The 25421-nt window shown below is 48.9% G+C and overlaps 1 protein-coding gene across 1 annotated transcript in view; it reads left to right on the top strand.

Annotated features, from left to right (window-relative positions):
- The window catches only part of CDC73 (cell division cycle 73), a 754132-nt gene that overhangs the window by 605383 nt on the left and 123328 nt on the right, over positions 1-25421 (top strand). Inside the window, exons 12-13 of the mRNA XM_086964560.1 lie at positions 11469-11504; positions 11675-11762. Coding sequence (XP_086820686.1) covers positions 11469-11504; positions 11675-11762 — 124 coding nt within the window. The remainder of the gene's footprint in view (positions 1-11468; positions 11505-11674; positions 11763-25421) is intronic.

Here is a 25421-nt window from a genome sequence, read left to right on the forward strand (position 1 = left end):
TTGGGGACCTTTTGTCGAGAGGTCCTGCGTCTTTGGACACGGCTGGAACACGACGGCATATCCCTGGTGGTTCAACACCTGCAGAGGTGGCTGACAAACTACGATTTGGTTCGGAGGCCGACCCCTCTCCCTTCCCCATCCAGATCTCACGGTAGTGATTGATGCGTCCCTCTTGGGTTGGGGAGGCCATCTGGGAGAGGTGGAGATCAGAGGACTCTAGTCTCCGACAGAAGCCAAGCTCCGGATCGATCTGTTCGAGCTTTGTGATACCCGGTTGGCTGACGCGACGCGAGACCTGGAGTGTCGTCGCTCTGAGGCTCAATCTCCGTTGCATGTCTCAGTGACCGCTCCGCCCCTCCCCCTTTTCCGGGAGCTGTGTAATCCCCTCCCTAGCTTTGTATGTTCTACGAAGCCCTCCACCGCATATTTGGGCAGCCCGACTCAGCTGGTGTACCTTCAGGCCCCGTGGAGCCGGTTGGGGGCCCTGGGTCTTTGATGCCAACTGCTCTGGCACCACAGGGTCCCCATGGATCCAGGCCTGGATCCGGATCAACACCGGTCAACCTTACTCGACCTTCTCTGGTGCTGATCCCAGCGACGACTGTACCGGCCGTGCCCCCGGCCGATGCCGTCCCGATCCTCATCCCTGGGACGTCTAATCCGACACCGGAGGGTACTTTTGTTCCCTTGTTCATCCAAAGTGTTCCAAAGCCCTGAGGGTGGTGATTAGGACTGGGAGGGGTCGCTGGACCATTTAACAGACCAGCTGGAAGAACCGGACTGAAGCTGTGGTGGTGCGTAGGGCAGCCAATGCTTTGGGCCTGGAGCTCCCTACAGTGGCAGTCAGGACCGACCTCCTGACAGAGGTGCTTCAACCAGCGGCAACTTCCCCTGAACCCCTCTTGCCCTTCAATGAAGCCCTCACGGACGGCCTTCTGGGCACTTGGTCCAACCCCAGGATGATTGCCCTCCGCCCGGCTCCAGGCGATCCCATTTTCCTCTCCCCCAAGAGTTTGGTGGTCCAAGCTCCTTCCTCCTAGGGCGCATTCCCTTCCACACCCCCAGATATGGAATCTAAGAAGCTGGACCATCTTGAGAAGCCTATGTTCTCTTCCTCCAGCTTGGCGCTGTGGTCCGTGAACACCGCATGCGTCTAGGGCCGCTATACCCATACAGTCTGGGATACAGTTGCATAAGTCATATCTGTGCCCAGAGGAGGCCCGGGCCATTCTCTTCCAGTCGGTGGCGGTTGGAAGACATGCAGAAAAATTCACAATCTGCTGTGGTCTGGATACCGGCGACTCTCTGGGCAGCAGAAAAGTTGCCATGTAGGTAGCCCTGCGGCGCTACGCCTGGTTGAGGACGTCTGTTTTTTCTGGAGATGTTCAAGCAACCTTGCTGGACATGCCCTGTGATGGCTTTCGCCTTTTTGGCAACAACGTGGACATGGTGCTCGAGTGTTTTAAGGATTCTCGGGCTACAGCCCGACCCTTAGGCCTCGCTGCATCTTCCCATCCCTGCAGTCCGTCTTTCGTGGCTATGGAAAGGGCACCTTCCGCTACTCCCATCCCGTGCCAGGTATTTCTTTCTTCCCTCTCTTGGGCTTTTAACTGCCTATGGCCCATGGATGGTTGTCTACCCCGCAAAATGGCGGCGCCTGAAATTGCTCATAGGGCATTTCTATCGGAACCCGGCAGGGATGGGTAGGCGTGAAATACACTGACACAGGCAATATGAACCTTATTTACAATGGCTTCTCCCCTGATGTCACACCTGCCGGGTACTGTTGACACCTAATAACTCTAACCACTAGGCAAAAGCAGGTGTTAAACAGGTAGTACGACTCGTATGCTTTTTGTAAACTGACTTTTGTAGGTTGTTTCTGTAGATAGTAGTTTTGTTATATATTAGGTCCTGAAGAATCGCGTGTCAATGAACTTTAAGCGAGAAACATGTTGACCACACCTTTCCCCCCTTAGTACTGTCCAGCTCTTGGAAACTTAAGTTCCAGCGAGTACAGACTAATCTTTATTTTAATTGCGGCAGAGGACCACCAGAATAAAATTGTTTTCCGGTACCTTGTGCCTCATTTTATCCTTACCCACACCGTCTACTCTGTTCGGGCCCCTCACCCACACTTCACCCATATGCAGTTGGATAAAAGATCTCCGATAAAGAGCCCCTCTTAGAGGTGTGCCCGTTGGGTATTGCACCGCCTACCCAACGAGGAGCATTGCCTATGATGAAGCATGACACTCGCAAGGGTGTGTGAGGCCATTATATCCAACACAATGGATACCCAGGGTTAGCTCTCCAATGAGCACTACCCCTTGCACCCTAGTGACTGTCCCTTCCTCTTTTTAGGAACAGCCCAGCCCCTTTTTTGTTGTCTGCATTTCTAATTGCCTCAGGCTCCTTAATATACCGCCTATGAGGACTTCCAAATGTGTTCCTAATTCCAGCTCTGCAGCCTGGAAGATTGCCTTTTCTTCTGACTGGCCTGTCTAAAGCTACTTTGTGGATCCCCCCCATCGGACCAATGCCTGACCTTTAAATGGCGACGGTGAAAGACATTAATGATCCCCCCACGGTGCCTGACTTCAAGATAGCAATGCCACAAATACTCTTTGCATATACATTGTTTTACCCCCCAATATGTGCGAGTGATACTGAAGACCCACCTGACTTTTAATTGCTGACGCCATAGGGGAAAGAGGGAGGAAGAAAGAAGGGGAAAGGAAGAAGGGAAAGGAGAAAAAAAGAATATAAATATAAAAAAAATATATATATTTATTTTTTTCTTTTTCTCTTCAACTTAACTCACTTTTATTGACTCCTTCATCTCCTGCTTTTTGAAAGGCCGAGACATTTCTGAGCTGTCGCCCTGCCTTTTGACTGACCAGCATAATTCCTGAGAGACCTACCTCAGCCACTATAGCTCCATCACGTGATATCAGATATTGGATTCTGCCATCCCCTCTACTGCCTATTGGTCCCTTCCACTTCTATAGTGCCCTACCCTTACCAACATGCCAGATCCGGGCCTGTCTGCAACTGGGGAAAAGTCCTACATCCTAATCTACCCCCCCTAAACTCTCAAAAACCGCCTCTAAATCATTCAAGCACACCACCCTAAAAAGACACCCTGAGACGCTGATATCCGACCTGCGCTACAGCGCTGACATCGGCAGTCATTAATGACCTCATCTTCTATTCTAGAAGAATCGCCTCCTGGCGCAAAACCCATGCGCACCTTCTCAATATTTGCTTAACCAGGAACATTCCTTATGGCACCAAGCACACAATAGCACCCTCCCCTATCTTGCGAGCTGACCTCACCATCACCCTCTATAAAAACGTCATTGTTCTAATCCAAGCCTCTACCAATAACCTCAACAAATTTGCAGACCTTTTCCCCATCCTCAGAAATCAAGTCCACGACTCTGTTTGGGGAACTAACACCCGCTCCAATGACCTAGCCGTCCTACCAGCCTAACATACCTAGCCACCCACATACCAATGACCCGCTGTCCTACCAGCCTAACATACCTAGCCACCCACATACCGACCTCCCGAGGGCCACTTTCTCTGGTAATCCTATTCCCCCCCCAAACACGTCTTCTGCCCCTGGATACAGAATCTCCCCTACACCTTTGATCTCCTCCCACCTAGCGCCACCCACTGACGGGGAGTCTGATACACTCCCAAAGACTCCTGTATCTGATAGAGCTAGCCCTCTAATGGCTCCCCCACTGAGCACCCTTACCCTTATAGTTCGTCCTCCAACACCACTAACAAAACCGCCCCTAGACCTCCGACCTCCCCGCCAGTCATCCACTAGAACAGCGAGCTTGGTACTCCTCCAAAGACCCTGGAGTCAGCTCAAGCCAATCTATCTCCCCTTCCACTGCCACATGCCCCCAGGACTGCTCCTGAACCTGTGAACCCCTGCCTTCTAGCACCCCCAGCTTGTAGTGATCTTGAAACTCAGCACTCCAGAGCGGCTAAACTCACCCAGAGCATTCATAGCTCCATTCTGGACCTCATGAATCTCCTTCACCTTGCCAAGCTCTCTCTTGCTAGCCTCAAGCCACCTCACACCCCATCCAATTACCGAGCATCCTAAGCACCTTAAAACCAAGCCCGCTGGACTGACTTCGAATTCAATAACGAAGATTCCATCTCCAAAATCCTTTCTACCTTAAACCCACTTTAATGACCCGTGACCCGTTACCCTTTAACTTCTTCGCTGCCGCCTCCCAATCCATTGTTCCCTGTTGGACTGCAATAATCAATGCCTTTGCCAGCAGGGTTCGATTCCGGACCCTTTGAAAGCTGGCCAAGTCCTCCCTATTCTGAAAAAACCTTCACTGGATCCAGCTTCCCCAGACAATTTCAGACCGATCTCCAATTTCCCGTTGTTAGCCAAAGTATTGTAGAAGTGCGTACAACAACTAAGTCAGCATATCAACAACTTCCACCTACTGGACGACTTCCAATCAGGATTCAGACCAGGGTACAGCACTGAAACTACTATGCTCCACATCATGGAAGATGCCCTTCAAGACCTAGACCAAGGCAAAACCTGCCTTCTAATCCTCCTTGATCTATCCTCCGCCTTCGACACGGTCAACCATGAAAAACTACTTGAACGTCTCAAACTCAGGATGGGTCTGGATGGCGTGGTATTAGAATGGTACAGGTCCTTCCTCCACAACCGCTCCCAGAGATTCCTGATCAACGGCAATCTATCTGCACCCTCCGCGGTCACGGTTGGCGTCCCTCAAGGGTCAACCCTGTCCCCCACCCTCTTTAATCTTTACTTAGAGCCACTCACTGAAGTTCTTCGTACCGCCAACATCTCCTACCATATGTATGCGGACGATACCCAAATTTACATCAATATCTCTTCGCTCGAGGAGATCCCCTCTCCCGGACTGTCCAATGGCTTGCCAATAACCAACTCAAACTTAACGCAAAGAAAACTGAATATCTCCTAATCTCCCCTTCAAAAGCCAATCCGGACATTCAGATGTGGATCAAGGCCATCACAGCCCTGAACTGCCCGCCGACTGTTGTAGACTCTGCCAAATCCCTGGGCATAATACTCGACTGTAACCTGAACATTCGAGATAACATTAACTTGATAGCTAAAGCTGCCAGATTCCACCTGAGCTACCTTTGGAAGCTGAAACCTTTCATAGATGCTCCAGACTTAAAAATGGCAGTACAAGCACTAGTCATCTCTAGACTTAAATATGGCTGTTCCACCCTTACAGGTTTACCCATGATCTCCTTGGCACCCCTAAAAGCCTGTCTCAACGTGGCTGCAAGACTACTCACATGTACCAGGAAATTTGACCACATCTCCCCGCACATGAAAACGCTGAACTGGCTCCCTTTAGAGGCCAGAATCCAGCTGAAACTGGCATGCATTACACATAAAGCTCTTTACACAAACTCCCCTGCACAGACACTAGTGGTATCTGAAGGAAGCAGGAACTCCTGATCCGCTAGCAACTTCTTACTCCAACCTGCCTTCTTTCAGAAAAAAAGAACCTATAATAGGGCCTTCACCGGAGCAGCACCAAGAATATAGAATTCTTTCCCACCCGCTATCGGAAGAATCCCTTCTCTAGCACGCTTCAAAAAAGAGGCCAAAACCTTTCTCATGGGTAAATTCCTCATCTAAGGCCTGCCCTCATCCACCACTTTGGGACAGATGAATCCAAGTCTATTGCCTCTCACCCAGATCACCATTCTCTCTGCCTAGAATACGTGGGACCTTTGTTTTTACTGTCACTAACTGTGATTTTAACCTTCTCCTGTATCCCCCTCTCTCACTTTGTTCTTAGCACCTCACCCCTAGCAATCCCAGCTGTTGATTATGTATTTCTCTGCACTTTAAACTTTGTTTTTGTTCACCACTGTACCTTGTAAAGCGCTCTGATACCCTCACGGGTCAAGTTCGCACTCTATAAAACACAAAAATAAAATAAATGTCCGACCCAGTCCAGCCACCGGCCCACGCAAGCTGCCCAGGCCCTGCATGGCCGTGGGACCCAGCAGCGCGAGTCTGGGAACCAGCGGGGAGCCAATCCCTAACGCCCCCTATCGCAGCAGCCTTCAAACCATCCTAGTATAACCTTCCAGGGCCATCAGCGTCCAGTGGGTGGCAGATTCACCATCACCTTCCCCCACTGGCAATCCATCACGTCAGACAGGTGGTTTTTGCAGATAGTACAAAGGGGATATTCCCTCCCCTTCGAGACTACCCCTCCCTCCATGCCCCCATCCTTCGATCGTATGTTGTAGGATCATTTGGCGCTTCGAAACCAGGAAGTCTCAGCTCTTTTGGCCAAGGGAGCTATGAAGAGGGTCCCTGTGCCAGAAGTTGGTCAGGGTTGCTACTCCCGCTACTTTCTGGTGCCCATGAAGGACAAAGGCCTGTGTTCTATCCTAGACCTCGGTGTCCTCAACTGCTTGCAGGATGCCTATTTTCACATCCCTGTCCATCCAGCCCACAGGCGTTGCCTATGGTTCACGGTAGCCCCCAAGCATTTTCAATTAACCGTGCTCCCCTTCGGCCTTACCAGTGCCCCTCGGATTTTCACGAAAGTGATGGTTGTTGTTTCAGCTCATCTGCACAGATCAGGGGTTCCAGTCTTCCCCTATCTCGACGACTGGCAGTTGAAGGTGTGCTCGCCCCAGGCAGTAGTCTCCCACCTCCAGGCTACGGTGGACCTCCTGCTTTTTATGGGGGTTCACTATCCACGTGCCAAATTGGCACCCGACTCCCTCTCAGACGCTCCCTTTCGTCTGAGCTGTTCTGGACACTGCAGTTTTGGGCCTATCCTCCCGAGCAGCGAGTCCGGGATATTCGGTCTATGATAGCAATGTTCTAGCCTCTATCCCGATTTCGGTGAGAATGACCATGAGGCTGCTGGGGATCATGGACTCCTGCATCCTGCATGTGGATCATGCCAGATGGCACATGTAGGCTCTGCAGTGGGACCTGAAGTTCCAGTGGGTGCAGCATCAGGGGAATCTTTTAGACTACATCGAGATCTCGGAGGGAACAGCGCAACAACTACAGTGGTGGTTGACTAACAAGGATTGGGTCAGAGGCAGATCTCTTCCCCAACCAGACCTCATGGTGGGGAACGATGCATCACTTCTGGGATAGGGCAACAACCTGGGAGAGGCAGAGATCAGAATATTCTGGTCTCCAGCAGAGTCCGGTCTCCATATCAACTTGTTCGAGCTCCAGGTGGTTCGCTTGGCACTGAAGGCATGCCTTCTCTCAAGGGGAAGGCAGTGCAGGTGTTCACAGACCACACCACGGCCATATGATACTGCAACAAGCAAGGCAGGGTGGGATTGTAGACCCTTTGTCAAGAAGCTCATCGCCTTTGGACATGGCTGGAACACCAAGTATTACCTTGGTGGTTCAACACCTGGCAAGTTCTCAAAATTAAGGGCAGATAAATTCAGCAGCTGGGGTCTAGTGGTCCTCGAATGGCGTCTTCACTCAGAGATGGTACAAGGTCTCTTTCAGCAGTGGGGAGAGCCTTGGTTAGATCTGTTCGCTACCGAAGAGAACCTGCAATGTCAGCAGTTCTGCACGTTAGTTTTCAAGACGGCACTTGCTCGGCGACACTTTTCGTCCGAGTGGAGCTGCGGCCTCCTGTACGGCTTTCCACCTGTACCACTTCTAATCTGAGTGCTGAAAAAGATTAAGTGCGACCGGGCTCAGGTCATTCTTGTGGCTCGAGAGTGGGCACGGAGAGTCTGGTACATCGAGCTACTGAGCATGGCCATCGATCCTCCGATCAGACTGCCCCTTCGGGAGGATCTTCGGTCACAGCAGCATGGGACCGTCCTCCACCCAAACCTGTCCAGCCCACACCTCCTTACGTGGAGATTGAGCAGCAACAGTTGACAGCTTTTGATCTTCCTCCCGAAGTCTATAATGTCATCTTGGCAGCCAGGCGTCCCTCCACTAAGATGGTATACACCTGCAGATGGAACAAGGTTGTGGCATGTTGCACAGCAAATGCTGTGGAACCCCTTTCTGCCTCTTTCTGACATTCTTTTATTCCTTCTCTCTTTGGCCCAGCACAGATCGGCTCTGGACCCTCTTAAAGGCTACCTGGCAGCCATTTCTGCTTTTCTTCGGCCACCAGATCAGCCCGCTTTGTTCAAGTCCCCAATTGTAAGGAGGTTCTTTAGAAGAGTTATTCATGTCTTTCCTCCACCTCCTTTCATAATGCCTCAGTGGGACTTGAACCTTGTTTTGACTTACCTTCTGTGCGCTCCTTTCAAGCCTCTTCATAACTTTCCTCTTAGGCTCCTCACTCTTAAGACTGCCTTTCTTGATCTCCGAGTGAGTGAGTTTCAGGCTCTTTCTTTTAAGAACCCTTACTACTTGGTCCATCCGGTGCTTCGAACAAGGCCCTCATTCCTTGCCTAAAGTTTTCACATCGGACAGACTATTACTCTGCCCACCTTTTTCCTGCCTCTACACCCTTCCAGGGAAGAGGAGACTCCACCGCCTGGACCCGAAGCATGCGCTGTCTTTCTACCTTGACCGCCCAAAGGATTTCCGGGTGGATGATCAACTCTTTGTTGGCTATGTGGGTATCAAAAAAGGTCGGGCTATGCAAAAAATTACCATCTCTCGATGGGTAGTCCTTTGTATCCAGATTTGTTATGCTTTGTATAAAAAAGAACCTCCAGTGGGGCTGCGAGCTCATTCCAGTAGAGCTACGGCAGCAAACACGACAAACTGATGCCTTAGGCGTCGGATTGTTGAGACGTCCAAGACGTCACATGGAGTTGACCGGTGCTAGCTGTTGGCGCGCAGGGGTACTGCTATCAAAAAATTTCTGGATCCAGCTTGATGTCTGGAAGTTCAAAGGGAAGGAATATGTGGCTGGATCATGTCTCTACCAGGTAAGTCAGTACAGAAGGTAACTAACTATTCCTTTCGGCCCAGTCTGCCTTCCTGCGATTGCCAGACCAACCTTCATTATTTGAATCTCACATTGTAAATAGATACCTCAAAGGCCTTCTACATATGTTCCCACCTTCTCCTTTCAATATGCATCAGTGGGACCTTAATTGGGTTCTCACCTGTCCAATGTGCGCTCCATTTGTACATCTCCGACCGTCGCCACCCGACCGCTCATATCAGCTCTGCACCCACGCCCCACATGACCAGGTCTGAGGGAGGCGACGGTGCCAACAGTCTGGTGACTCACAAAGGCTAAGCCCACCCTTGGGTTCACTTAGACTGGACTCCCTGTTGCTGCCTACAGCCTCTTTGTGCAGTCCTCCTCAACCGCGAACGTCTCCTGCAGCACAGACCCGATGCCTAAAGACACCACTGCACCCGAGCCCTACAGCTCGAAGAGAAGTGGACCAACGGTGTCCCTATGTGCTAAAGTAACTAAAGGACTGAAACTCTTTGTGGGTTTTGCCTTACTGACCCCCCAGTTTGAGCTCTCTGGCTCTTTTTGACCAAACCGTTCCCCATTGAAGTGAACAGGGCTCCCGGCGCTAAAATTCCCCTCTGCATCCGGTCGCGCCAGTACCGTATGAGGTGACCTGGTGGTGTTGCCTTGGACCTTGCCCCATACTCAACTTAAGCCCTGGAGAAGGGTCCCCTGTAAGTCGCTGACCAGTCCCTAAATGCAATACTTGTTGTTCTCCCTTAGGATAACATTACCGCTCCAGAAATTGCACTAAATGTCAACTTTTGAAACCTGTACAAATTCATAACTTGAAAAGTACTTACCTGATTTCAATGATCTTGGTATCTAAATTCATATCAAAATATGTGTTATTTTTATAAATTGGTGTCGGATTTCTTTGAGTTTGTGTCTCACTTACTGCCTTTGTGCATGCGATAATTGCTTAGTACTACCCTTTGATAAGCTTTCCTACTTGCCCTCACTACCACATAAGAGCGTTTGGGTCATCATTTGTGCCTCTATAAACCAGTTCGGGTTTGCCTGAACTCTTTACACAGTGTACCTCATTTTGGTCCACTTTATAAAGAGCCAGATTTCTAAACCCCTTACAATGTACCACCAGATGGGTAGTGGCTTTTATTCCTTATGTTAACTGCTATCAAACAAGCTGCACCATAAAAACACAAAGCTCTCCCCACAAGAGGGAAAGCGGTTACCGTTACATGGATAATAAATAGTCCCATTTCAGATATTTGTAAAGATGCAATATGAAGATGAAGTCTGGATTTTCTTTCACAAGACACTATTTTCTAGAATCTGATTTCCAAGCAGATGCCACTTTATGGCAGGAAACTCTAAAATATTTTTAAATAAAGTTTTTTTGGCTTCTTAAGTCACACTAAACCACAATTACATGCATTACATATATGTACAGCTATGGTACGAGAATGTCTCTCCAATAATCATGACTGGTTAACACCCCAACTTTCCAACAGTGCTTAATTCCTTGGATGCTGCATAAATAACTTCTACTTTAACACTGATATCACTAAAAAGTCACTGACAGCATGGCACCAACTCTCCCTTATCTGTAAAGTCATAGCTATCTCCATCTGCACAACTTGAGAACTGCCCTGTCACTCATAGACCACATCAAGCCTTCATTCACACTAACATCCCAAATAATCTTTGCAGCACATAAAGGCATCTTCCATACAACAGCAGTCACATGACTGAGAAAGTGACTGGATCAAACATACACTACATGAACCATGCTGATCCTTAACCTCTGCAAGTCTGAATCACTTTCAGGATCAGCTACACACTGTATTCAAGTCTCCAGCACACCACCATACAAAGACAACACATCTCTAGTGGGGAACATAAAACATACCACCACCACCAACATCATCAGGCTTGAAATAAGTAAGTACAAGTATTAAAAGACCAAATTCAAAAGTGTGACCAAGTATGTGGAACTGCATCCCAACACAGTTCCAACACACTTCTAGTTTTTTGCTTCAGGTATCATCTCACCCAGAAATAATTGCTTTGATTGGTCCACATATTGACTTAAAAAAAAAAGTGCCCTCTTATTAGTTGCCTTTGCATTCAGTTTGTGCCTTCCGTATACCCACAACTCCCATTTGTACTGTGCACTCAGAGGAGGGCTTTATCTTTCTACTGTTTGTGCTACAATATACCTCGAGCCTGTAGGTCGCAAGGGGATGTTTAGTCTAAATTAGTTAAATCTTCAGTTTTAAAAGTGAAATTGTGCACCAGGTGTTTTTAAAACTTATTATTTTGTTTTAGCCTATTTTAATGTTTAATAAATACCTGTTTTTAAATGTTAGACATGTGGAGTGAAAATTAGTGTGGCTATTATGTTTTAGTCCTTTTCTGTCACTTTTGTAGTCTGTTAACTTATATTACTGAAGACTCTTTTGGCTCGGTGAAGAAATTAATTAATGAACCCTTTTTTACTGTTCGCAGTTTCTCAGGCCCGCCCTCCTCCTAATCAGAAAAAAGGTGAGTATTTATGTTTGGAGACCTCCTTTTGGGAGTATTCTCAGTGTTTTTAGTTTCTCATGATTTTCCATTTGTTGTAAAGCATTTGTCAATGGTGCCCATAATTATTTGGTCATCAATCTTTAAATGTCTTTTTTTTTTTTAATTGTTTTTCATTTGGATCTTAACAGGATCACGAACACCTATAATCATCATTCCTGCTGCAGCCAACTCCTTAATAACCATGCTTAATTCAAAGGACCTTTTGCAGGATCTCAAGTAAGTATCTGCTGCAGACATGCTTTTAGAAATCTTGCCTGGAAATATAATCTGTGAGAGGACTAGCAATTACTGCAGTGACGCCATATCATCAGTTAACAATTGAGCATTCATTCCTCACTTAATCCTGCAGTACAAATATAGGGTTCTGGCCGGTACAGTACAATTTCATCATTGTCCTCCAAGAGTAAAACATTGTAATGTTTATTCCAATTCAGATGAAATCAGTATTTGCCATGTTTTCTATAATATACCCACCATCTGTATATCTATTGCATGCTTTGAAGCCCAGGTGCCGTCTAAAGTAGTATGCACATCAATGCCCACACGTAATCATAATCTGTGTATCTCCTGCTGTTCATGTCCCAAAAGCAGTGCTCTTTAGTTCTGTTCTCCATTTTTCAATTCTGATGATCTTGATAGTTACGTTTTCTTTTTTAGGAATACCTACATATTTATGTAGTGATTTATTTATGGGTACATAAATTCCTGCTTTGTCTACTAACCCCCCATCCCTGGTGACTTCACAGAATTTGATTCTTGGGCATGCATGTGACCAGTGTCAACTTGGATATCTCAGGGAAATTGGTCCAGCCCCAAGCTTTTTAGTGCTCCGTCACAATGATGCTCGCGCAAGACTTGCATCAGTGCCTCCTTATGGCCAAAATGAAAAGGGTTACAGTACTTGCAGATGCTTCATCCTTGTCCTGTATGTCCCACCTCTGCTCAAGTTCTGTCCTTGAACCTAAAGATTCAGTTGTATACCTATTCCCTTCCGTGGGTCTTACTGACTGGCAGTTTTGAAGTACCCCACTCTGGGTCTCTTCATTAGGAGATTTAGTTAGTCTCCCTTTCGCTCTGTACTTCTTGAAAGTGAGCTAAAAGAGCTACCTAACTGGATTGCGCTATGTTCTAAATGTTTTGCCATGAGAACTGTTGGCTCACTGTTTTTAGGAAGTCGTAATGATAAATTATTTGGCTCTCTCATAATAGATGGGGTCTCTGTCACTTCATTCATGGATAAGACCACATTCACCTAGTGTGGTGATAGTGCTCTAAGATTCAATCTCACTTCACGCTATTGGCTGTCATATTTCCACAGCATGCTTCAAAAGGGATTCCCCTTGCATGTCCTGCTAACTTTCTTTGTTTGCAATTCGCTATTTTACCTTTGTGTGAATTTTAGTCAAACCCTCGATCAGCCTGTGCATTTGCATCCTTACTCTTGTGTTTGGCATGATAATATAAATCACAAGAGCAGCACATAGACTAGTGTTGGAAGTGGGTACAAATGTATGTCCTAATGTCCAACAAGATGTCATTTAAGTATAATGAATAACAAATATTGTGTGATATTTATTATATCACCATAAAGACTTGAATGATTAAAACAAACTTATTTGAAAAAACTATGAAAGGTTGCTGAATTCATGGGACATCGAAAGAGGTCTTAAGTTCAATTTAGAGAGCACTAAACACCTCATTTCAAACATACTAGCATTTTATGTATTTTGGCCTTCCACAGAATGGTTGTCTTGTCTCCAAGTAGGGGGGGTTGCAAGATGGATAGCGAGGTATCACCCTTTGTCACTTGAAAATCAGTCCTCTTTCAGTACAGAGTGACATAGCATTCAGCTAGGGGTGTGGCAGCAACTGCAGCTCTATATACCTGATTACTGCTTGCAGACATATTTAGAGCAGCCATCTGAAAAAAAGCATCATAGTGTCAATCCATTTTGAAGTAAAGGCTGTGAGAAAAACGGCAGTCGGGCAGCCAGTTCTTTGCAACCCATTCCAATAAGGTGAGCTTTCCCTCCTTCCCCGTAAATTGGATGTATAATACTGTTTTGCTAATGTTGACTATTCTGATTCAAGCATGTGAATCTACACAAGCTCCTGAGCTGGAGATGAAACAAGTTACTTATCTTCTAGTACGGTTCTCCAGCATTGTTATATTTCATAGTCACACATGGATGTTCGTCTTCCCTTTTAGTGGTTTACTGGGTTTGTACTTTCACACTTGTGCTATGAAATGGGAGCTATGGAAGTCTCCAGGGAGAATGCAGTTCAAAGCATATTCCCCTTTTTGGCTAAAGGTTAGGCGGCTTTTAAACAAAGGGCATGTTTTGCAGCTTTTAACACATTTTGGTATTATTTCTGTTGTGAACCACAGTGATACTCCTACCAGACAATGGGAAACGATTTAAGCATGTGGAGGCACGTAACTCTAAGATAAAACACAGGGGTACTTTAAATAACCGGTATATAACTTGCTTCTTCTGTTTGTTTGACTGTCTCATGACCAATATATCATTTATTTGCTTTTTCCTCCTCCAGCAACTCCTCCCCTGGATGTTCCCCTCCAGGTGTTTTCTTCTTTTCTTATAAGGAAGAGCATAGTAATCTTGTCATATGTTTAAGGTCATACGAGTTCTGAACAGTTCTTCAGGTTACTGATCATAGTGACTATTGGACTGGTAGTCCTTGAACCAACTTCCTCCATGCAGCATGACAACATGACCACCTCCCCGTCTAACTCGGAGGGTGGAGACTGCTTGTGCAGGTGTCTCTTCTCCTCCAAGGGAATCTTCATTATTAGTCACAAGTCCTGAATTGACCCATCCACACAGGATCCCAGAGCACTTAAATATACATAATACACTTTTCTTTTCAAAGGCCAGTTTCTTAAAACAAAATACTTTGAGTGTATAAAAGGCCATGGTGGCTGAGTTGTGCCCATTTTCTTCAAGAAAAAAGTAATCAAGAAATATACAGAAATAAGGGTCACTGTAAATAAGTGAAAATAAAACTCATAATGTTTTTTAAAGGAAGGGTGAGAGGAAGTGTTGACTAACAGGCTGCTGCCTTAAAGTCAGGGAAAATTGACGTGGCTTCTTCAAAGAATAGCATACCACTAGTATCACCATCATGTCCTGCCCGTGTTTGTTGAGCCCGTTCTTTTTTTTTTATTAAGGATGAGGATAGAGCTGAGGGTATTTCCTCTGCCATTTCTCTGTGGAGGATCGAGGAGTGCTTAAAACTGAGGTTTCTCCTGGAGGAGAATTAGAACTGCACATGAATAAATTATTCCTACCTTCAGGAGGTCTTCATGATCAGTCATGAGCTCTGAATAGAATAGCAAGCCCATCTCTGACAAATGTAGGGATGGAAAGGTCCTGAACACCACCATGTGCAGGATTGGCCTCTAGGAAGGGAATCTTCTACTTAGGCTGCTGAAAGGGATTGGTGAATGTTGATGGCAGACGAGAGGGATGACTGTATGGTGTCCACCGTCTGCTGATGGTCTGACTGTGACAACAGTGAGCCCGCCTTATGCATCCAGTCTACATGGAACATGCTTCTCTGACTAGCAAGGATGGTCAGCAACTGCTGCTATCATGTTCATAAACACCCTGGTGGCAGAGGGTTGGTGTGAGAAGTTGGCCTGGTATATGCTGGTTTTTGACTAGTCTGACTGGGATCCTGCTAAACAGGACCCCAGTCTATCTGCTTTCTCCCTAAAATGTTAGACATGTACTTGGGTACACTCCAGATTGGATACTGGGGTACTCTTATACGTCTCTAGTAAATGGTACCCATGTACCCAGGGCATAGGCACCACAGAGGCCTCCCATGGGCTGAAGCATGTATGATGCCACACATGAGAGGTCATGCAAAATGGAACTACTGGTCTGCCATTGCCACCTTTGTAAGCTGGTGCTTGCACCACTTACTTTTGATAGAGATTCACTATATTTATAGGTTACTACACTTAAAACTTATAAGTCACCCCTATAGCAGGCCTTAACAATCCTGAAGGCAGGGTGCTGGGTTTTACATGAGGGTACCCCTGCATGAGTAGGGCTTCTCTGCAGCCTTCAGAGACCATTCTCCTGGGTTGTCTGAGACTCAGCCGGACATATAGGTAGAGGTGCATTATGTTCGAGGCATGTGGGCTGCTGAATTCATATCTGTGCATAGATCGCCACCTAGTGTTGGGTCCGGATGATTGCACATTGTTGTCCTGGAAGAGTCTTCGAAGTATCACGAGATAGGTGGCTCCTCCCCTGGACTACAGTGCGCATGGGCATCGCCTCCATCCCCAGATTGTTTTTTTCCGCCATTGGGTTCGGATGTGTTTCGGTTCCCTCTGTCGGAACCGATAGTTGTTCAACTTCTACTCGAGACCAAAAGGTCTTTAGGCTGGGCGTCGGTATAGTTGCGTACGGGTTTCTTTCTGACTCTCAGCTCCGATCTCTTGCTGCCCTTCCACGTGCTTTCGGCGCGGTCGGGCCTGTACTACACTCTTGTTATGGAGCGAACTCCGTTTAAGAAGTGCCCGTTGTGTCACTCTAAATACTCGCACCTCGACGTGCACCCGGTGTGCAATACCTGCTTGTCGCCGGATCACCGCGAGGACACCTGCATGGCGTGTTCGAAATTCAGGAGCAAGAAGACTTTAAAGATTCGTCGAGCCAATAGGCTCCAGGCTAGGTTATCGGCCACGGCGCCCCCGCCTGACGACATTTTCCAAGAATATGTCGAGGGAGAAGACGACGTGCAAGGTTCGGACTCTAATCCCGCATCCGAGGGAGAGGCCTACGACGCGGGTGAGGAGAACTTTGACGACGTCACCGACGAGGTAGGGGACAACGAACAAACTTTTACCACGATGGGAGATAGCTCGGAGGAAGAGCATCCCCAACCTGACTCAGGGGTTGTTCCCCTTCATACGGCCCAGGTCGAGGGATCGCCTTCGGGCCTTACCCAAGATCTAACTATGAGTCCTACGTCCCCGCCTCCGGGCCCGGTCACGGACGCTTATGAACCATCACTTACGTCGAAGAAAACGAAAGTGAAGCCAACTGGTCACGCATCCTCGGATGCGAAACCGAAAGTGAAAGTGGCGCAGGTGAAGAAGGTTCTGGAGGTGTCAACTTCCAAGAAAACCAAGATGGCCGACTTGAAGAGCCACGCCAAAATGGCCGACCCGAAGCCCTCGTGGTCGGCGCCGAAGGCGAAGTCCTCCGACGCGGCTGCGTCGGCGCCGGAAGGGGTCGCGGACCCGAAGACTGCTTCGAAGAAGCGTCAGGGCGACGACGCGCATAGGCAGGGGGCGTCGGCCCCGAAGACGGTGCCTGCCGGCGCACAGGCTCTCGAAGATGAGGGGTCGCTCGAACCGGCCCAGCCCTCTCCGGCCTGGACAAAGAAGGTAGCGGAATCCTTGCAGCGGATTCGAAAGGCCAGTGTGGTTCCCGCACAGGACACCAGTGCGCCGAAGCAGACGCCTAAGCCTGCGAGGGAGCAAACGCCTATCCGTTTCACCCTGCCGCCCAAGTCGGCGCCGAAGGCCTTCGCACCGAAACAGGGCGGACCCTCGAGGGGGGTGTTAACGCCGAAGGCTGCCTTGGCGGTGTCGAAGCTGCGTCTCCAGCCGCTTGCGGAAGAGGAACGTCGTGCGGTAATAATCGACGCCAACACCGGAAAGCTGTCGCTCCTCAAACGGAAGATCACGACGGAGCCGACGTTGGAACCCTTTAAAATTCCTCTCAAAAACAAAAGGGACTCCGAGGACTCTCCGGCTTTGGTGGAACCTGTGTCCCCGCAAACCCTAGGACACTCGCCGACGCATTCCGCTGCAGCCGATGCGGACGAGGAAGGTGACGAGTACAACTATCCGGCGTACTCCGATCCGGAGGAGGAGCACGTACCGTGGTCCGCCGGAGGCGACACGGAGGACCCGCAGTCGGCTCAGGACACTCAACTTTTCGCGGCCAAGACGTCCCCGTCTGAGGACTCGGCGGCCTTCAATGCTCTGATAGAGAGAGCTGCTGCTAACCACGACGTCGAGCTGCACTCGGACCCCGTGGATGTGGACTTCTTGTTCGACACCTTCTCGGTAGCCGAAAAGTCTGTCAAAACGCTACCGATGCTTAAGGGGGTGCTGAAACATGCAACTGAGGTTTTCAAGGAGCCCACCCGAGCGCGTGTGGTCAACCCTCGCATCGACAGGAAATATAAGGCAGCGCCCACGGATCCTACATATATCAAGGGACGCTTGCCATTGGACTCCTTGGTTGTTTCCAACGCTCGGAAGAGGGCGAACTCTCAAACTACTGGTGACGCTCCTCCCCCGGACAAAGAGTCCAAGATCTTTGAGGCCTCAGGCAAACGAATTGCTGCACAGGCAGCTAATATCTGGAGAATATCTAACACCCAAGCATTACTTGCACGTTATGATAGGGCCCATTATGACACATTAGAGGCCATACTGCAACACTTGCCTGACCAATACAAGGAGGCGGGGGAGATGCTCATTCAGGAGGGTAAACTCATTACGAATGCATCCATCAAATGTGCACTGGATGTGGCAGACACAGCCTCCAGGGCTATCAATACCAGTGTGCTGCTTCGACGCCATGCCTGGCTTAGAATTTCGGGGTTCAAACCCGACATCCAAACTACGATCCTCAATCAAACAGTGAATCCTGACCACCTGTTTGGCCCTGAGGTGGATGCCACACTGGAGAAAATGAAAAAAGATACGGAAACTGCCAAGTCTATGGGGGCTCTACAAAGTCAGCAGTTTCGGAGTGGTTCCTTTCGCCGCTCAAACTCCAGAGGCACCTCAAGGGGACAGGCGTCCCAGTCAACCCAATATTACAAAAGTAACACCCAAGCCTCGTATAACAACAAGGGTCGAGGTGGTTACAGAGGCAATAATGTCAAGGGCAGGGGACGTGGAAACAATAGTTCCAGGTCCACCACCACCAACAAACAGTGACGTCTTGTCACTGCCCCCCGACCATGCAACACCGGTCGGGGGGAGACTCCAGCAGTTCCTGCCGGCGTGGAAAACCATCACCACGGACAGGTGGGTGAGGTCTATTATCCAGTACGGGTACTGTCTAGAGCTTACGTCCATTCCACCGGACATACCCCCAAGGAGCCGTCCTATGTCAGGCGAGCACTTGACCTTGTTGCAGCAAGAAGTTCTTGTCATGCTGCAAAAAGGGGCAATAGAGCTCGTTCCATTGCAAGAGCGGGGAACAGGGGTTTACTCCCTGTATTTTCTGATTCCCAAGAAGGACGGATCCCTCAGGCCGATCCTGGACCTCAGGCCCCTGAACTGGTACATCCTCTCGGAGCACTTCCATATGCTCACGTTGCAGCAGGTGCTTCCCCTGCTTCAACAGGGGGACTTCCTGGCTACGCTGGATCTGAAAGATGCCTATTTTCATATCCCCCTGCATCCTTCCCACAGGAAGTATCTCAGATTCACGATCTTAGACCAGCATTACCAGTTCAAGGTTCTGCCGTTCGGGGTCACCACGGCACCGAGAGTGTTTACCAAGTGCCTAGCGACTGTGGCAGCGCACCTCCGTCGCCAGCACGTCCACGTCTTTCCCTACCTGGACGACTGGCTCATTCAAGCAAGGACAGAACAGCAGTGCGTCGACCACGTGTCACGCACCATTCATCTCCTGCACGATCTGGGATTCTCTCTGAACTACCCAAAGTTCCATCTCCAGCCCGCCCACGTGCGACAGTACCTGGGCGCGACAATCAACACTCTGGCAGCCACCGCGCAGCCAAATTCAGTGAGAATCGCCAGTATCCAGGCGCTGATCCAACGATTCAGACCCCAACACTCGCTTCCAGCGAAGGTGTTCATGCAGTTGATAGGCATGATGGCCTCCTGCATCTCCATTGTCCCGCACGCGAGACTACATATGCGTCCGCTTCAGGAGTGCCTTGCACGTCAGTGGACTCAGGCTCATGGGCAACTGACAGACCTAGTGTTGGTGAGCGGTCGGGCATACCATTCTCTGCATTGGTGGAATCCACACAACCTTTGCAAGGGCCGACCATTCCAAGAGCCTGTCCCACAGATTATCCTGACGACGGACGCCTCTCTCCAGGGATGGGGAGCGCATGTACTCCAGTACACAGTGCAGGGACTATGGACACTACGGCAAAGGATGACGCACATCAATGTGTTGGAACTGATGGCAATCTTCATGGCCTTGAAGGCGTTCAAAGTACATCTGTGCAACAAAGTCGTGTTGATCCGGACGGACAACATGACGGCCATGTACTACATTCAGAAGCAGGGAGGCACACACTCTCCACAGCTGTCTCATCTGGCTCAGAGCATGTGGAAGTGGGCCATTCAGAGGAACATCTTCCTCATGGCAGAGCATCTCCCGGGCAAGGACAATCAAATGGCGGATCTGCTCAGCAGGCACAGCCATCAGATGCACGAGTGAGAGATACATCCATCAGTACTCCAACCGTACTTCCAAAGGTGGGGTCATCCAGAGATAGACCTGTTCGCAACAAGGGAGAACGCAAAATGCCAAAGCTTCGCCGCCAGATTCCCACACCCCCAGTCACAGGGCAATGCGATGTGGATGAACTGGTCAGGCAGATTTGCGTACGCTTTTCCCCCAGCACCTCTGATACCGCTGGTGGAACGCAAGCTCAGGCAGCACTCGATGACTCTCATCCTGGTTGCTCCAACGTGGGCTCGCCAACCATGGTACACCACGTTTCTAGAACTGTCCGTGGTGCCGCATCAAAGGCTTCATCTCACTCCCAGCCTTCTGACGCAGAGCCATGGCGACATTCAGCACCCAGATCCGCAACAGCTCAACCTGGCGATCTGGCTCCTGAAGTCCTAGAGTTTGGCTACCTCAATCTTCCTCCCGATTGCATGAACATCATTCGGGAGGCAAGGAAGCCCACTACCAGAGCTTGTTATGCGGCTAAATGGAAGAGGTTTGTCATCTACTGTGCTAACCACAATATTGACCCTCTAGATGCTTTCATTCAAAACATCATTTGCTATCTTTTCCACCTGTATCAATGCAATCTGGCATACTCTTCCATCCGCATTCACCTGTCTGCTATGGCAGCATACCTCCAGAATAGGCAACACCTGTCACTCTTCAAGGTCCCTGCTATCAAGGCCTTTCTGGAAGGACTCAAAAGGGTCATTCCACCAAGGACCCCACCAGCTCCAGAATGGAACCTCAATGTGGTTCTTACGAGGCTGATGGGTCCTCCCTTTGAGCCACTGCACTCTTGTGAGCTTCAGTTTCTGACTTGGAAGGTTGCGTTCTTAGTAGCAATTACATCGCTACGGAGGGTTAGCGAGCTGCAGGCGCTCACCATCCAAGAACCTTTCTTCCAGGTACATGCTAACAGGGTGGTGCTCCGCACTAACCCTAAATTCCTACCCAAAGTGGTATCCCAATTCCACTTAAACCAGACAATTGAATTGCTGGTGTTTTTCCAAAACCCGGAGACGCTGGCGGAGCGCATGCTCCACACCCTTGATGTTAAGAGGGCCTTGATGTATTATGTAGACAGGACAAAAGATTTTCGCAAAACCAAGCAGCTTTTTGTTGCTTTTGCCACACACCACAAGGGAAACGCTATCTCAAAAGCAGGGATTGCTAGGTGGATAGTAAAGTGCATTCAGATCTGTTACGCTAAAGCTAAACGCACCCTCACTATCCCACCGAGGGCCCACTCCACCAGGAAGCTGGGGGCCTCTATGGCTTTCCTAGGTAACATTCCCTTAGAAGATATCTGTAGAGCAGCCACATGGTCTACCACACATACTTTCACTAAGCACTACTGTGTAGACGTGCATTCCAAACAGCAGGCAGCTGTTGGTCAAGCTGTTCTAAAAACACTTTTTCAGACCGCTGCAGCTGGCACGGGCGGCCGCCGATAATGGAGGGACTGCTATGTATTCTATGCACAGATATGAATTCAGCAGCCCACATGCCTCGAACTGCAAATGCTACTTACCAGTATGCATCTGTTCTTGGCATGTAGGGCTGCTGACAATCATATCGCCCACCCTCCTCCCCGGCGCCTGTAGCAGCTGCAGTATTCATTCATATATATACATATGCTCATAGCATGGTCATCACTCACATTCTTCACTCCATCTCTGCCAATGGCTAAAAACAATCTGGGGATGGAGGCGATGCCCATGCGCACTGTAGTCCAGGGGAGGAGCCACCTATCTCGTGATACTTCGAAGACTCTTCCAGGACAACAATGTGCAATCATCCGGACCCAACACTAGGTGGCGATCTATGCACAGATATGAATGTCAGCAGCCCTACATGCCAAGAACAGATGCATACTGGTAAGTAGCATTTGCAAACCTTGCGGTAAATGCTATCTCAAACGGCTGAAACAAAGTATGTCGTGTTTGATATCAAACATCTTTTAAACATACCTCCACACCAGTAACCGGTGTGGGAGGTGTGATTCCACCCTTCTGAAGCAAGCGTTGTGGGGTCACTGGTCTTTCCAGTGCCAGCCTTCTCGACCCGGTCAGCACAAAATGGATGCTGCCGACCAGAGACCAATTTCTGCCCTCCTGCTGCTGAGCCAAGCTTGAGCAGAGGAAGGCAGCACAATAGTCATCCTGTCACAGGGAGGTGTGACCACCTCCCAGACAGAATTTAGTGTATTTTTGCCTGGTGAATGCACTCTACAGTGCCTGAAAGTCTGCACCTGGGGCACATTTGGTGTCCCTGTGCATAGTCCAGCTCAAACCAGTTCTGGGAGCCGTTGGCTCCTGCTCTGGCGCAAAACTGGACAAAGGACATGGGAGTAACCTCCCCTCTGTCCTGATCCTCCCCTAGGAGGGTCCCTTGAATCTGTCCAACCCTGTCCTGTGGGTACATAAGAGCTTACCTGGCTGTACGACTTTAGATTTTACGTGGACAGGATTTTACAAGAAGAAACCACTGACCTTCGACCGTCTGGACTTCGCTGGACTTCGACTGGGCCCTACTTGGTCTCCGTCCAAAGCTTTGTCTGTGTCCTTGCTCCATACAGGCTCACTGAAGGAGCTGTGGTGTACCAAGGACAAATGAAGAATCTCCCTTGGGGTGAAGGAGTTACTCCCTTGCATTTGCAGGCACTGTAACGCAACTGACCGGTCTGCTGATCCTGAGCTCCTGCGGACTCCGAAGGCTCCAGCAATACAGGAGGTGGGTTCCAAAGTTCCTTGAGGTCGAGCTGCCCTCTCACTGAGTTTGAGGCCAGTATCCCTGGTCTGGACCTCATAACCCGAACCCCTGTGCACTGTGTACTTTTTTCAAGTGCATATGCTTGTTGGCGAATCCCGAGCTTGTGCATTGGACTCCATGTAGTCCTGACCCTGAGCAGTATTTCCACCAAAGCACTCCGGTCATTCGACCTGAGGGTCATCTTGAATTCTGCTGGGCTTTACTGGTTACTCTAGACTCCCCATTGCTTGGCGAGTCCCCTGGACATTGCTGGTCCACACCGTAACCTAGTTGACCTTCCTGCGTGGTTTGCTTTTGCCAAGGCTTGTTGGTGCTCCAGCCTGACACAGAACCCTCAGCACTCCACATCCTTCTTGGGACAGCTCGCATCTGGCTCCTGGTCGTCGCCGACATCTCCTGGTACTTGTGGCGACAGTCGAGCATCCCTTCTTTGCACTTGAAGCACCTGACATCGGTGGGCACTCGTTCACTGAGCCCCTTGTCACCCTGAAGTGACCCAGACTCTGTCCCCTCTGCTTTCAGGTTCCTTCCATCACGAATCCGCCCTTGGATTCCAACAAACACTTTCTTCCTTCCCGGCAGCAGCTCTTCTTTGCAACCCTCCATTGAAAACTACGGTGATTTCCGAAACCACTCCAGACCTATGCTCCCCGCTTCCCTTGGGTACTATGGTATCCACGGGTGGGGTGGCTCTCCAACCGCCTAAATTCCAAAGGTTTTCCTCGAAGTCCACTAAGAAGGGTCCTTAAACTTTAAAACTGTTTCCCCAAGTGTGTACCTCTAATTTTCGGTAACTGATGGGCTGGAGTGAGCAAATCTCAAGAGCAGGCTGTAGCATTGCATTCTTTGACCCGTTGCAGTGCAGACTGTGCCTTCTCACCAAAAAACCTGGAACTGTTGACTGACATGCTTAATTGATGCCTAATTGTCACCAGAAATTCATTCAGGCATGACACCTGATCATCACAATAGTGCTCAAGGTGGAGCTCGCACAGTCTGTTTTTACGCCGGCCCTGCCCAACTTTGATTGTCTGAGCAAATGTGTATCTGAATTCGCCAAGAGTGTCGGGCAACATATTGCTGGCTAGATCCCAAAGTACATGCATGGAACTCCCAACAGGCAGATGACATTTAGGTATCTCGGAGTCAAGCTAGTGAAAGAAAAGACCCTCCTTTCTAGTGCATCAGCATGTTTCAATTCTGTCTGGTCGCAATAGGAAATAGTAGGAAATGTGCTAAGTTCACCTTGCTAATCGAAACCTGCACCACCAAGCTCTTGGTAGTCGGGTGCGGAGTCACAAAGGACATATCTCCCAGCAGTTTTGTGACAGCTAGCTGCTGAGCGACTTCTTGTGGGAATTGGACAAAAGCTTAGACCAAGATGCCAACAAGGTTTCTGTCACTTTCTCATAAAAGGCTATAAGGGCTCTGAAGTAGGAGACGCCAGGCTTCATGATTTATGCCTCCAGGTTTACTGTGGTCTCTATAGTAGGTAGCTGTAGGTCTTGCATATCTGCAGACTATTACAGCAAAAAGGCATTCTTTATTTTCCTGTGGGGGCTCGGGTGAGATGCAGTCCACCTCTATTGCTGGGGAAATGTCTAAGCAACAGGCATTCTGTAGATCTCAATATAGGCCAGCATAAGTAAACTGGGAAGTAGGAGTAAATTGATCACTTCCTCATCATCCTCTCCATTGTAAACATTTTGGAGCCCTTGAACGGCATCAGAATTCCAATCCTAATAAGGCTTGCAGTATACGAAAATATTGGTGCCAAGGAAGAGCCTGGGTTTCATCCAAAGTTTGGGGGCAACACCTTTGTAATATCATAGCAAGACATCACCTTGTGTGCCTAAATCGGCTCCAGATTTGAACAGGGCTTCTGATTCACATCCAGGGTAGCCGCTGGTGAAGCTAGAGCTGACATTGGATATGTCGGCACAGGCGTTTAGGTATGAGCCTGCACTGACTGGAAGCCAGGCGAAGGCCTAACTGGTCAGTATGTGCCAGAGCATACTCACTGACAGTAGTATAGATAGTGGCTAATCCAGATCCGTGGGTTTTGAAGTTGCTCTGGAAGGAGACGGCATTACCATGAAAAGTTGCTAAATGACATTGGGGTCGACATCCTGGTAAAATCAGGGCATGCCAGGACCCGCCTCTGAACAGGCACGAAGACTGGTTCTTCTTGGAGTGCCTACTGCCCAACGTCTCCACGGAGCAAGAGTGGCGAGACGGAGACCAGTCCTAATTGGGCTTCTTGTGCTGTAAAGCGACCCTCAACAACTTCTATGATTCAACATAAGACAGTGACCTGGAGTGACACCAGGACCTAGAACAGTATTGGGCTTGTGACTTGGTACTTCCGCTTCCTGATTCCTTCCAGTGAATCAGAGTATTTGTTGTATGAATTTGAGTCATGCCTAGAAACAGTTAACCACTGAAAACATTTATTTTGGCATTGGTGACAACTGACAGTAGTTGACCTGGTAGCTATGTATCCATGTTAAAGGGCATGTAAAGAAAGGAATGTGTTACTTCAGTCATAGTGTCTATATATGTCTACACAGTGTCACTTCTGTAGGTATAGCGAGGG

This window comes from Lissotriton vulgaris, chromosome 1_1 (assembly GCF_964263255.1).
Source record: "Lissotriton vulgaris chromosome 1_1, aLisVul1.2, whole genome shotgun sequence".
NCBI lineage: Eukaryota > Metazoa > Chordata > Amphibia > Caudata > Salamandridae > Lissotriton > Lissotriton vulgaris.